The 12911-nt window shown below is 57.6% G+C and overlaps 1 protein-coding gene across 1 annotated transcript; it reads right to left on the bottom strand.

The window, feature by feature from the left end:
* Nucleotides 1-4538: 4538 nt before the first annotated feature.
* On the bottom strand, nucleotides 4539-12910 carry N4BP3 (NEDD4 binding protein 3). The gene is made up of 5 exons (XM_008570904.1): nucleotides 12782-12910; nucleotides 7052-7396; nucleotides 6296-6817; nucleotides 5590-5844; nucleotides 4539-5463 (listed from the first exon to the last, which is right to left on the bottom strand). The coding sequence occupies exons 2-5, from the start codon at nucleotides 7364-7366 to the stop codon at nucleotides 4936-4938; spliced, it is 1620 nt and encodes a 539-aa protein (XP_008569126.1). The 5' UTR covers nucleotides 7367-7396; nucleotides 12782-12910; the 3' UTR covers nucleotides 4539-4935.
* Between the last annotated feature and the right edge of the window lies 1 nt (nucleotide 12911).

Genomic DNA, 12911 nt, shown 5'->3' with positions numbered 1-12911 from the left:
CTATCTAGATCTTGAGAAACCAAGGAAGACATCAGTAAAGCTGTGCTGATTGCACCCCTCCAGCAGGACCCTAAGAAAACACCAAGGACAGGAACAGAAACCAGACTTGGTGAGACCTTGCACCTGGCTCCTTGCACGGAGCCCCCACAGCTCACATCCCCCTCCCTCCTGCTTTTCACTTTCTATGTTCCATTCCCTCAATTTCCTCTTTAAGAAACCCTCAGTAGGCTGGCTGCTTAGCTCAGTTGGTTAGAGTACCACCTTCTAACATGAAGGTCTAGGGTTCGGATCCCCATACTGGCCAGCTGCTTTTAAAAAAAAAAAAGAAGAAGAAAAAGAAAACCCTTAGTAAATGAGTCTTTGAAATGGTTTTAGTCTGGCCATTCTCCGGTATTTCTGAATTAAAGCTGACTTCCATTTTCACCAGCATGTGACTTTTGAGTTGTTTGTTTTTGTTTGGGGCAGGCAGCCATGGTAACAAGATTTTGACAAGCCTAAGCCTGGAGCTGAATGCCCTGGGATAACAGATTTTGCCCCAAGCGAGGGTTTTTGTTTGGGGAAGGCAGCCAGACTTGGGCCCAGGAACAGTCTCCCTGTTCCTGTCCCTCCTTGCAAGTCTTTGGGTCAGGCCAGGACCACCTACATATTTTGCAGGGCCCAGAGCAAAATGAAAATGTAAGGCCACTTGTTCAGATATTCTTAAGAAATTCGGGATGGTGACAGCAGAGCATTACATCAAGTGCAGGGCCCTGGTGAGCGTGGGACCCTGTATGATCACACAGGTTATGTACACATAAGCTGATCCTAGTTCTGACCCCTCCCCTTTGCTGCTTCATGGACTCCTCTGCCAACTTACCAGGCTGTGCAGGATCTGCCTTGCCCCACTTTCAGAGAGGACTGTCCCTGGGAACTGCGCCACGCTTCCCTGTGTCCAAGTCTAGATCCATCTGAAATGCTTTCACCTCACACTGTGGGCAGCTCTGCCATCCCCTCCTCAAGGAAGCTTACCCCTTCACCCCACCACCTCTATTGACACATGAGCCAGCTCGCCTCTGAACTCCCACGACACTCGAGCCTCACCTGTTGTGACATACATCACTTTTGTTTTTGTTGCAAGAAACATCCCATTCTTATTCTTTTTGGAATCCAATATAAGGGGCCAGCCCATGGCTCACTCGGGAGAGTGCGGTGCTGATAACACCAAGGCCACGGGTTCGGATCCCATATAGGGATGGCTGGTTGCTCACTGGGTGAACGTGGTGCTGACAACACCAAGTCAAGGGTTAAGATCCCCTTACCAGTCATCTTAAAAAAAAAAAAAAAAAAAAAAAAAGGAATCCAATATAGAGGCTAAGCCTCCACCCACTAGGATGGTAGGTTGTCTATCTGAATCGTCCCTATGGGGCATGAACCTACTTTGGAGAAAGGTTCCATACCTACATCCCCCGTCTTAGAGAAATTTACTGTCATGCTCCCAGATAGGATCCCTCTGTCCTCTCCACGGTCTGCTGACCCAAGGCCATTGTGGAAGCCCCTCTGCTTTCCCCAGGTCTGTATGTTAGAGCTCTTTTGGATTCTCCTGTTTTCTTCATCTCCTGCCTGGCCCCCATCGCTAACTGGAATGACCTTCCATATGTGGACATGTGTGTTGCCTCCCTCCCCCACTCATGGGTAAGTGGGCCTTGGCCACCTTGGCTTCCTCACTCGAGAACCACACCTGGCCCTGAAGGAGAACCTTAATACATCACTGTCAAACGAATGGCACTGGTTCTGGAGCCCACGTGCTTGGCACAGACCTGGCACAAAGCAGGTACCCATGAATGGTAAATGAACATTCAGAGTTGGAGCCTTACGCCAACTCAAACCCATCCTATTCAGGGCAGGGGTGTAGTCACTCTTGACTCCACATCTCCCCAGTGCCCTCTGGGGCTGGAGCCAGAGCAGGTTTGGGGATGAAAACGAAACAAACCACCCTGCCCTGGCAATGCCCACAGCCCAACGCAGACAGAAGCAAACCAACAATTACAGCAGTGTGGAAAGGGGATGGAGATGCACAGGCACTGTGGGCACAGGGAGGGAGTGCCCAGGCAGGGGAGGGGGTGAGTTCTGGGAAAGCTTCCCTGAGGAGGCAGAATCTGAGGACCGGACCCTGAGGGGGCTGTGCTTTAGAGGATGGGGGCTCAGAGGAATATGAAGAGCTGCTGAAGTTGGAAGAGGGCACCCTATCAGTGATCCTGGAGGACAGAGTGTCAGAGACCCCAAGTGACAGGTGAAGGGGCCCAGAGAGCTACTGGAAGGTATGACATTATCTGAGTAAACAGGAGACTAGAGACAGGGGGCCCTAGGCCCTATACGGGGAGCTCACCACATTTCTGGGCAGAACTGTCTGCCTGGACCTAGTCTGCTGGGGGAGGGGACTGCAGGGCAAGGTCAGGCAAGAGCAGCTGGGGAGCTGAGGGGCAGCCAGGAACAGGAGGGAGGAGCTGCCCTGAAGCAGTAGCCACCACAGTGACACCTGTGATCAGCTGGCCCCAGAGCCACCCAGCCGGCTTGGGGACCTGGGAACTGGTTTGCCCAGCATGGATGAGCTAATAGGGATCTGGTTCCCTCTGAGACGCCTCAGCTTCAGCTCTCCTGAGCCCTCTCTCTACATCTGGGCCTGGCCTTGGTTTCTGGCACAGCTGCCAAGTTTTGGTACCGCCCACCCACTCCCTGCTGGCTGTACTGGCCGGCCCAGCTCCCTAATTGCTGGGTGGGGAGCTGTTCTGCAGAGCTGGTACACCAAAAGGTAGACCCTGGGCACATGGGTACCTGGTCTGACCAGCTCCTGGCCACAGGGAGGAAGTGATCCAGACTTCAGGCCAGCACCTGGCTCTGGCGGGGAGGTCCTCTGGAGGGGCCATTAGCTAAGAGACATTGGTTTGGAGGGGCTATGAAATGGGAATGGTAGGTACCAAGGTTTGTGGTGACTGGCCAACCTAAGCCTGGTACTCCTCCTCTCCCTCCAAGGCAGGGGACCCAAGCTCAGGTGTGAGCCTAGATGGGTCTCAGCTAGGCCAGGGGTCTGTCTGGGACCCAGGCTCCACCCATACCTGCTCAGTTCTAAGAGGGATTGGGGCTTGGTGGGAAGGAATGGGGCAGAGGGAGGAGCCAGGAAACTGCCTTCCTGGCCTCCAATCTAGGAGCTGGCTTTTGGAGGCCCCAAACACACCCCCTAGGACACACCCACAAGCTCTACACACACCTACTATTCACAGGGCCATAAACACACCATCCTCATGGCAAACAACTCACATGCCCCACTCTGCACTCTAAAAAGGCGGAGTCCACTAGCTCCCGCTCCACAGTCTACAACCAGCCAACCCTTATCCACAGCCCAGCACACAGACCTGCTGCTGGGTCTGAGGAGCTGCCAGGCACCACACAGGAGGACCGGAGCACAGCCAAAAGGAGGAACCTGGAGCTTTCTGCTACCTTTTGAGGCTCCCCGAGCTGCCCTAGCAGGAAAGGGACTGGAGCGCAGGTATCTCTGTGCTGGCCCCCCCCAGGTCAGGAAGCACATCTAACTTAATCTGTGCCCCCATGCCCACAAGGGCCCAACACAGCACCTGGCAGACTGTAAGCATCCAATGATGCATCCGTAAGGAAGCTGAGCTTTCCCTTGCATGAAGAAACACTACTGGCACGGCCAGACTGGGTCTGTGCTCCAGGCCACCCACTCAGGAGGGCAGCAAAGGCCCGGAAGGGAAGCCAGACCTCTGAGGCCAGGGGTGAGCGTGGGACCTGGGACCAGCCTTAGCTGAGAGCAGAGATCAACAGTCGTGGAACCTGGTGCAAGATGGAACGGGGTGGGGACTGCTTTCTCTTGGGAGAGAGCTTTCCAGAATACAAATCGATCAAAACTCATCCCGTGCTTGAAAATACCCCACAGTCCTCCATGGCTTCCAGGGAAATGTTCCCATTCTTGCTGTGGTGAATGCCCTCTACCATGTGACCTGCAAGTTTTCCCGGCCTCTCCTCTTGCACCTTCCTAGAGTCCCCCACCCCTACAGAGGGAACACACCAGAGCCAGACAGAAAAATAGGAGGTGGGTTCTGAGAGAGGCAGGACCCCACTGGAACCTTTGGATGCTTCAGGGGAAGTTGTCAGGCTGGCCCCAAACCCAGCAATGAACTGAACACCAGAGGCCCAGACTTCCTACCAAGAGAACATTTCATGTTCTCTAAAGGCTTTGGTTGACTTACCCTTTTGTTTTCCTGGAGTTCCCTAGTATTGTGCTTTCTGAAAAACCCACTGGTATTGAAGAAAGAAATTTCAGCCTACACGACAGTTAAGGAACTGTGGTGCTGGGGTAAGGAGGAAGATTCCTCACTCCCCAACACGCATGTCCGGCAGCTGAACAGTCAAGCGCAGGGCACACCCTCTCACCGACCATGACCAGGGGAGGAGCTACAGCCCAGGCTAGTGGCTCCCAACCTCAACCACCACTGATGCTCTGGATTCAGGCCAAGGAGAGGCTCAACATTATCACCAGGACCTCCTCAGAGAAAACGTGGTTTTATTCCGGAGGAGGCCACTGTTCCCATCTCAGCCTCCTTCCATCCAGTACGGCCTCAGCCCAGATCTCCCACCTCCCTCAGCCTGCCCTTCTGTATCATAGGGCTCTTTATTCCCCAACCTCCTTCCCTGGGCCACACCAACTCCAGGGAGCAGGGCTGGGCCCTGCCTGGTACTCCTCCGCCAGGAGGGCCTTGTCCTGGCTCCTGCCTCCAGCACCTTGTCCAGCCATGACCCCACTGGATCCCTCTTCTCGGCAGGCCTCTCCGTCCCTGGGCTGGTCTATGCAGATTCTGCCCCAGACCAGTGTAAGGGAGGAGCTGGTTGTCTCAGGGAGTCTTCTGACAGTGTTTCCGCTGTCAGCTCCCTCCACTGGCCTCAGATCTTGGAGGACTCCAGCCGAGGACTCCAGGGCGTGGGGGGCTCCTGCAGCGCTCTTAATTCCTGTTCCAGCGCCTGGTTGCGGCGGTACATGTCCATGTAGCCCCCCTGGATCTCCCGCTGGTAGCGCAGCACCCGCTCCTTCTCCTCCTGCCAAGTCCTCCGCTCCTGCTCGAAGCGTAGTGCCTGCTCCTGGCTCCGGAGCCGCTCTTGCAGCAGCTCAGCCCGCAGCTGCTCGGCACCTTCTCCAGCCTCACTACCTCCTGTTTCCCCCAGCAGCCCCCTGCTCTTGCAGTCATCAGTCTCACAGCTGCCTGGGGCTTCCTCCCGAGGGGCCTGTTCCTGTAGGCTGCGCACAGCTTCGCGCAGCCGGGCCAGCTCTGCGTCCTGGGCCTGGGCTTGTGCCCGGCTGGCCCGAAGTTGCGTCTTCAGGCTGAAGATCTCGGCCAGCTTCTGCGCCAGCTCCGACTGGGCTTCCCGCAGCTGCTGCTTCAAGAGGCTAATCTCCGCTGTCTTCTGGCACACCTGGGAGGGGGGAGCACAGAAGAGGGAACAGGATAAGAGCCAAGCAAAGCAGGGTATAGGGAGCTGGTTGGGGAGCAAGCAGAGGACGGGGATGGTAAAGCTTCTGAGCCCCTGGTCACATCTCACCTCCCATCGGGCTTCCTCCTCTGGTCGGGTGCTGGGATCACCCTCTGGGAGGGGGCCCGGGGGCCGAGGCTCGGGTGCCAGGCCCTGCTGGGCCCACAGCTCTTTGCGCAGGCGCCGCTGCTCCTGCTGAGCCATGAACAACTGCAGCTGGAGATTGCGCTCACTGCGTTCGGCCTTCTGGGCTACCTCGTGCAGCCGTTCCACGTACAGGCGCTTCAGTTCAGATAGCCACAGCCGCTGGCGCTCCTCTAGCATCTGCCAAGGGTAAGAGGCGTCTGATAGGGCCAGCATGGACTGTGCTCAGATATCCAAATGCGGCCCCGCCTCCTGGAGCAAGCCACCTGCACTCCCACAGCTCTCCACCTGCACCACCCAGCCATAGTTCCGGTCCTGTGCCCCAACATCACAAGGCCCAGGGCCCAGCCACACATGCACTTTAACTGGGGACGCCCCCCAGAGGTCAAGCGTCCTCAACACATGGCCCTCCCATGGAACATCTCTCTCTCCTTCCCATACAACTCCCAAGCAAGGACCACCAGTGACATGACATCCCTGCCAAGTGGGATGTGGGAGAGAGAAGAGACTTTCCTCTTTCTTATTCTCTTGTGCCCAGAGCCATTTGGTTGAACTGGCTGGGGCCCCTCTGTCTGGGCCATGTCCCAATGCCACGGGACAGCACAGGACCACAGGGCAGTAGCTCCCTCACCTGTGTGAAGGGGCTGGAGCTATCCTCGTCACTGAGGCTCCTCTTGAAGTCCTCACAGGTCTCGGGCAGCATTGCCACCACCTCTTCAGCAGTGGGGCAGGAGAATTCGTAGGGGGGCGGTGGCTCTGGCAGACAGCTCAGCACAGCCAGAGGTCCAGCCTCCTTGGGGCTCCGAGCAGCCCGGTCCAGGGAGCCCCCAAGGTGATTAATGTGGCCCACAGAGGAACTGAAGGGGTTGGGGCCGGTGCCAGGACTGCGGCCAAAACTGCCTCCACTGGAGGAGTCAGACAGGCTGGGCTCAGGCTCAGGGCCACCCTCATCCAGGCTGAGGGCGTGCAGCAGCTGTGCACGGGCCTGGCTGGCCTGGGGTCCTGGGCTCAGGGGCGGGTGGCAGGCCAGTGTGTGCAAGCTGCCATTGCTGCGCCACAGCTTCTGGCCCTTGTGGGCTGCCAGGCTCTGCATGGACAGGAAGGCTTTTCCAGTACCTGTTGCAGGCTTGAACACTGATGGACGAATGCGGCACTGCCAGGAAGAGAGGGCAAGAGTGAGGCCCCAGCTGACTGCTCTGCTCTACCCTCCCGATGCTCCCACAGCCCCTTTGAAAGCACGGGGCACATGCCACTAGCAGGCAGTGACCAAGCTTCAGGCCAGCCCATAGTAGGATTTTCACATCTCAGCCTGCCCTGTTCCCATCCCATCCCAGCATCAGGGTCTCCAATCTGCCATGCCATGTGAAGGGCACGGCGAGAGGCACACCTTGTCAAAGCGACCACGCTCAGGCAGCGAAGTCTTGCTGAAGTCACCGGCCCGAGGGTGTTCACGGTAGTAGAGGGTGGCATAGTCGGCTGGCTCATTCCGAGGGGCTCGCTTCGTGGCCTTGCCGTCCTTCTTGGGGAGGTGCAGGTAGCTGAGGAGCTCACGCTGGCCCAAACCCTTCCGGAGGAGCCCATCAGGCTGGCGGGAGCCCCGGGACCCGGCGAGTGCTGCCCGTAGCTCTTCAGGGGTGAAGTCCTGCCGTTCCAACAAGCTGCCCACGCTGCCCATGGCAATGCTAGCAGGGGCTGTGGCCATGAAGTTTCAACAGGGCACAGGCAGGTGCTTCTGGGAATTGGGAGGCTCCATCAGTGGCAGGTGGGCACTTGCTGCCCAACTCCCCTGATGCCCTAAAACCAGGTATTTGCTCTCTGTGTTAGCACCCTAACCTGGCCCAGGCTCAGGAGAGGCCAGCGTGGGTCCTTGGAGAGAATCCCAGGACTGGCAAAAGAAAGGAGTACAGGCCCCAAAGCCACCTGCCCATCTAACACTGTTGGCCAAATAAGTCTAAGGACAAGGGACTGGTGTTCTAGCTGGGGTGCCAAAGGGATAGCTCTAGCTAGGGGCCTGTGTGACATTCAAAGGTATGGGGGTGGGTCAGCAAAAGACAGGGGCCCTCCTCCCAGGACAGGGCCAGCAAAGGGCTAAAGAGGACAGGCTCAGGTTATCTGACCCCAACCTTGCTCAATCTCCTGCCAGACTCCCCAACAAATTTGTGGGGTGAGGAGGGGGCACGGCAAACCAGAGACAGTGGGACTCTATTCCTTCCCTTGGGAGAGGGATACCTCATTTCAGCCCCTCTTTCTGCAAAAGGTCAAAGCTCCCCAAGGGAAACATCTGGCATGGGTGGGGCTGGGGACTACAGTGGAAGGGATACAAACAGGAAGGGCCCAAGGGGAGGAAGGAAGGATGGCGTGAACAATGGCCACCATTTCCGGAACAGGTGTTCACGTCTGGGTAGTGGTGGGAGGCAGAGGGAAGGGGCAGCTGGACCCCTGCCAGCCCTTGCATATGCTGTTACTCCAAAGTCCCCCTCTGGGCCTTAAATCCTCAACTGGGTGGGGCCAATTAGTATGTGACCTCTAACCAAGCCACTAACCCTGTGAGCCTTGGCTTCTTCACGTTTATACCATGGCATTGATAACACTTATCACTCAGGTATGCTGGGAGGATGGGTGAGTTAACATGACAAAGCACCCAGTCCAGGGCCTGGCCTAAAGCTAGGGTCAACACAGGCTGACCCAAGCTGAGCTTAGTCAGACACATAAAGCCACCAAGTGCCCAGGGTATGTATGCACTATCTCCCACCTGTGCTACACCCCCCACTTGGGAGGGAGGGCACGACGTACCTGGTCCCCAATGGATCTGGTGCCCATCCCACAACAGGTGCTCAGAAAAGACCCATGGAATGGACAACTGCCACCTACTTTGCCTCCCACCCACCAGTGGCTGCTCCCATCCCCAGCAGATGCCCAGCAGGCAGGCTATGGCGGCGAGTCCCCCACCACCCACCCAATATGCTTCCGGGACACCTACTCCCACCCCAAACAATGGTTGTTAGGAGGCTCCATCTTCCTCAACCATTTCCAGGTTTTGTGTTTATAGAAGACAAAGCTCTCTAGAGTGGGAGGGAAGGTGGGGACCCGACCCCTCCTCCCCCACTCTACAGCCCCTCAGCCTCACCCAGGGCAAAAATAACCTTCTTAGCTCTTCCCTCCCAGCCCCCAGTCCTGAGATAGGGAGAGTCTGGGTTTGTACACACCAGCCCAGCCCCGTGTGAACAGGTCCAAACCCTTCTGGGGGTGTCAGTCTGCACATGCTCAGAGGACTCATCCAAGTAAGGAATCACGGATGCTGGGCTCCCGCAGTGATGTGGCCCCGCGAAGGGGTCTCACTGAGTCCTGTGACATAGTTACTGTCCCCCTTTTTTTTTTTCTTTTTGTCTTTCTTCGTGACCGGCAATGGGATCGCAACCCTCAGTTGTCGTGCCTGCACCGCGCTCAACCAGTGAGGGGACCAGTCTCTATATGGGATCTGAACTCGCGGCGGGAGCGCCGTGCTCCCAAGCACCGCACTCTACCGAGTGCGCCACCGGGCCGGCCCACTGTCCCCTTTTTAAGGTAAGGTCACTGGGGCTCAGAAAGGTAAACTGACTTGCCCAAGGTCACAGAACTTGTCAGGGTAAGGATGGCTGGGATCCCAAAGCCATAGCTGCCAATGTCTAGTAGGGACCCAGGATGTCATCACTCACAGCCAAAAGAATTGGAATTGGAGCATCTAGCCTGCCCCATCTGACACGCCTCACCAAGGCAAGCCCACCCAGCGAGACACCACTGGGTCCCAAAGTGCACTGAACTTCTGTCATTGCTTCTCAGGGAGGGGACAGCAGACAGCCTCGTCTCCAGCTTGCCCACATACCCCCTCTCTGCAGGACCTGGGAAACTAATGCAGTACCCTTCTCCATGCCTCAGTTTCTACCTCTCTGAAGTGGGGTTGACTCTGTCTGCCCTGTCTTCCTTATAAGGTGATTATGACATTAGAGAGACAATGGAGGTAAAAGGGCTTGTGGTAAATGGAGGTAAAAGGCAGTGTGGGCAGGGATGTTGGCAGTGGAGCTAAATACGCCCACCTCACCCCCCACACGCTGCCTCACCTTCCCTTGGGCAGATGCTCACTTCCTGTCTCTCTTCCAGGAGAGATAACTTGACACCTCATGTTTCCTATGAGGGGCCTCAGGTCCAGGGGAGAGTCCTTGAACTAGAGGTAGCCAGGGGCCACAACAGAGCATACAACTACACATTACACAGTGTGTTATGTGTCAGTCCCACCTAGGTTAGAGGACACGGTGCGGATGGACAATCATGTCCAACAGCAGACACAGTCATACAGTCATGCTCAAGGTCACCCACACAGCACTAAGTACCTTCCAGGATACACAGACATAACACAGGAACGACCCAGCATGAAGACCCAGGTGTCCTCCCCAGCTCCCAGGCCAGACACAGGTCCCAAGCATGTGCCTGAGCGTGTGCGCGTGTGTGTATTAATGGTGAGGGAAGTGCGGGACTGGCTACCAGCAACAGCTATGGAGCTTGTATGAAGGGAGCGCAGGCAGCCCCTTTCCTTTGCTTTTCTTTAGGCCCCCACCCTCCACCTTTTGCCCCTCCTGAGTAACTTCCCTGGCAGTATTATCAGCTCCCCCTCCAGTGCAGAGGACCCCAGCTTTCAGGAGGCTCCTCCCTGCGCAGGTCTCAGTCTGAGGACAGTCCCTTTTTCTAAAGGGGTCCGCCTCACCTCCACCCCCTCCCCAACACAAACATTCCTTCCTTCTTGTTGCCTGGAAGTCTGGGGACTGCCTGTGTCAGGCCAGGGCAGCTGTGCAGGCTGGGCCAGAGAGGATTTGGTGGGGGAGGAGAGACAAGTGCCTTGCAGCCTCACTGGGCCATGAGAGCAAAAAGCCAGGACTCCCTCCAAAGGCCTAGGCTTCCCTGCCTGCCTTGGGGCCCAGAGCTCTGCACAGAGCTGAAACCCCCTACCATCCGCTGGCTAGGTTTTGGTTGGGCCACTCAAGCACATTCTCTACAGGTCCCAGCTGGCCCCAACTGAGCTCCTTCACTCCTACTCCCCACATCCTCCCAAGCCAACCCCTCACTCCTGGCCCCCTAGATTAGTGTGGCATTAAAAGCCCTGAACACAGAAGGGTATCTCTTTTGGATCAACCCTTGGTGGAGACAGGAGAATGGGGCTGTCTGGGCTCAAAGCAGAGAAAGAGAGGACACACAGGGGGCGCATCTCAGCATCTGTTAGTTGGTAGTGGGTGCCCTATTGGGTCAGAGCCAGACACCGAGCACTATCACATCTCACAACATACACAGGAGGTGAGTAGCCAGCCCAAGAGGTGAAATAATGTGCCTAAGGTCATGTTCAGCTGCATAGGAGAAAGGTTTAGAAGCCTTCCCAGACCCCAGCTTACATCTCCTCTGGGGTGGGACAGCCCAACCCCCACAAGGGCAGGCTGTGGTTAGCCCCTCCTGAGCCCTGGCCCCGGGGGAGGGTCCCACCACCTGCTGGGGGATCAGCTCTGCTGAGGGGTGTGTCTGCAGCTGCCTTGAGGAATGGGACTGGAATGTCCCAGCTCCAAAAGAAGGGGCAGTGGGCAAGCGGGGCCCAGAGAAGAGACAGAGAGGCTGACATATGTTACCCCCACTGGGTGACACTTGAGAAGGCAGATCCCGGCAGCTAATCCCTGCAGGAGCGGTTCTTTTTATCACTATATAGTCATTTCACAGTTGCAGAGCACTCTACAGTTTTTCTCAGCCCTTCCACTACATTATCTCATTTCATCTCCACAACAGCCTTGTGGGGGCAGGCAGGACAGCAATTACCCTCTCTCCATTTTGGGGGGGGGATTGAACCTTGGACCCTCACTCCATTTTGCAGACAGGGAAACTGAGGCATAGAAAGAGGAAGTGAGTTATCCAAGATCCCAAGGTGAGGGCAATCTCAACTCCATCCATAAGGCCCTCTCTACTGCACTGGTTCCCCTCCATGGGCACTATCCAGCCCCCCATGCCTGTTTCTCCCAAGGGCATCTGCAGGGATGGCAGTCAGCTCAGCCTGGAATCCCTCTTGCCTGTTCCCTGGGTCAGGAATAATGGAAACGCTTGCTCGCATGAAGACTGAGGCGGTGGCGGGAGCAGGCTGGCCACATTCATTCACAGTCTGGCACATACACACCCACACACAGCCAGTAGGCAGAGGAGCCCTGTCTGGGAGAGCCCCGGGAGGAGGCTGATTACCGGGCCCAGGATTGCCTCCTGCCTCTGCTCCCTTCCCAGGATAGCCCGGCCCAATCCTGGGGTGGGGTGGGGGCTGTCCTGTGGGAGACGACGGGTCTCAGTTCTCTTTCTGGATACAGCCCTGATTTCGGTTTGACCCTAGGCTGTCCCTCACTTTAGCCAAAGGCTGTGGCCAGGATTGGAACGGTGCTCCGGCCACCAAGACGGAGGAGCAACCTATCCGCCGGACCGTAGCTGCAGCCCGGACCCTGCAGGGAGGTGCGGGAGGAAGTGGGTATTCAGGGAGGGGGCGGGAGACAGCAACCGAGAGGTCTCACGGGGAAGGCGGAGGGGCAGGCGCGATTGACATCCCCACGGAATCTCCCCACGGAATCTCCCCCCGGAAGGCAGTGGCAGAGGCGAGGTCTCCCCAGAACTGCAGGAAGTCCTCGAGCTACCTGAGGAGCCGGGGTGGGTTGAGGGGGTGGGCGTCTCCTCCCGGCTCCTCCCTGGGGCCTGCCCGGAGCGGCTGGGCGGGGGGCGGAGGCCGGGGGCAGATTCCCGCGCCAAGGACGTCTGCCCCACCCAGCCGTGGCGCTGGGGTCCCAGGCGAGGCTCCAAGGAAAGCGCGCTTGCAGGGTTTGCGGAGGAGCGTAACCTGCCGCCTGTCCCTCTAGCAGGGCGTCGGGGTCGGTCCCAGATCCTGCTCCTGGGTGCCCGGGAACGGGGGACATCTGGGCGCACACTGCACCCTGTCACTCCCGCCCACTTCAGACGGGAGCCTCGGTCAGCAAGGGTTGGGGCTGGGCCAAGGACGCCGGGAAAACGATACCTCCGCGACCCGCCCCACCCTCCGGGTGCAGCTCCCCACCGGCTCCTAGCGCGCCCCACTTACCATGCCGGCGTCGCGCTCGCCGGCCCGCCGCTCCGCAGCCCTCGCGCGCCGCAGTTCCTTCGCGCGGATTCGAACCCTCCTCCAAGGCACGGGGTCTGGCAGAGACTGCGAGCCGCGCCGGAGCGGCGGT

This window comes from Galeopterus variegatus, unplaced genomic scaffold (genome assembly GCF_000696425.1).
Source record: "Galeopterus variegatus unplaced genomic scaffold, G_variegatus-3.0.2 Scaffold641, whole genome shotgun sequence".
In the NCBI taxonomy this organism is placed as follows: domain Eukaryota; kingdom Metazoa; phylum Chordata; class Mammalia; order Dermoptera; family Cynocephalidae; genus Galeopterus; species Galeopterus variegatus.
The sequence above is the reverse complement of the archived record's forward strand: the minus strand, read 5'-3'. Positions and strand labels throughout refer to the sequence as shown.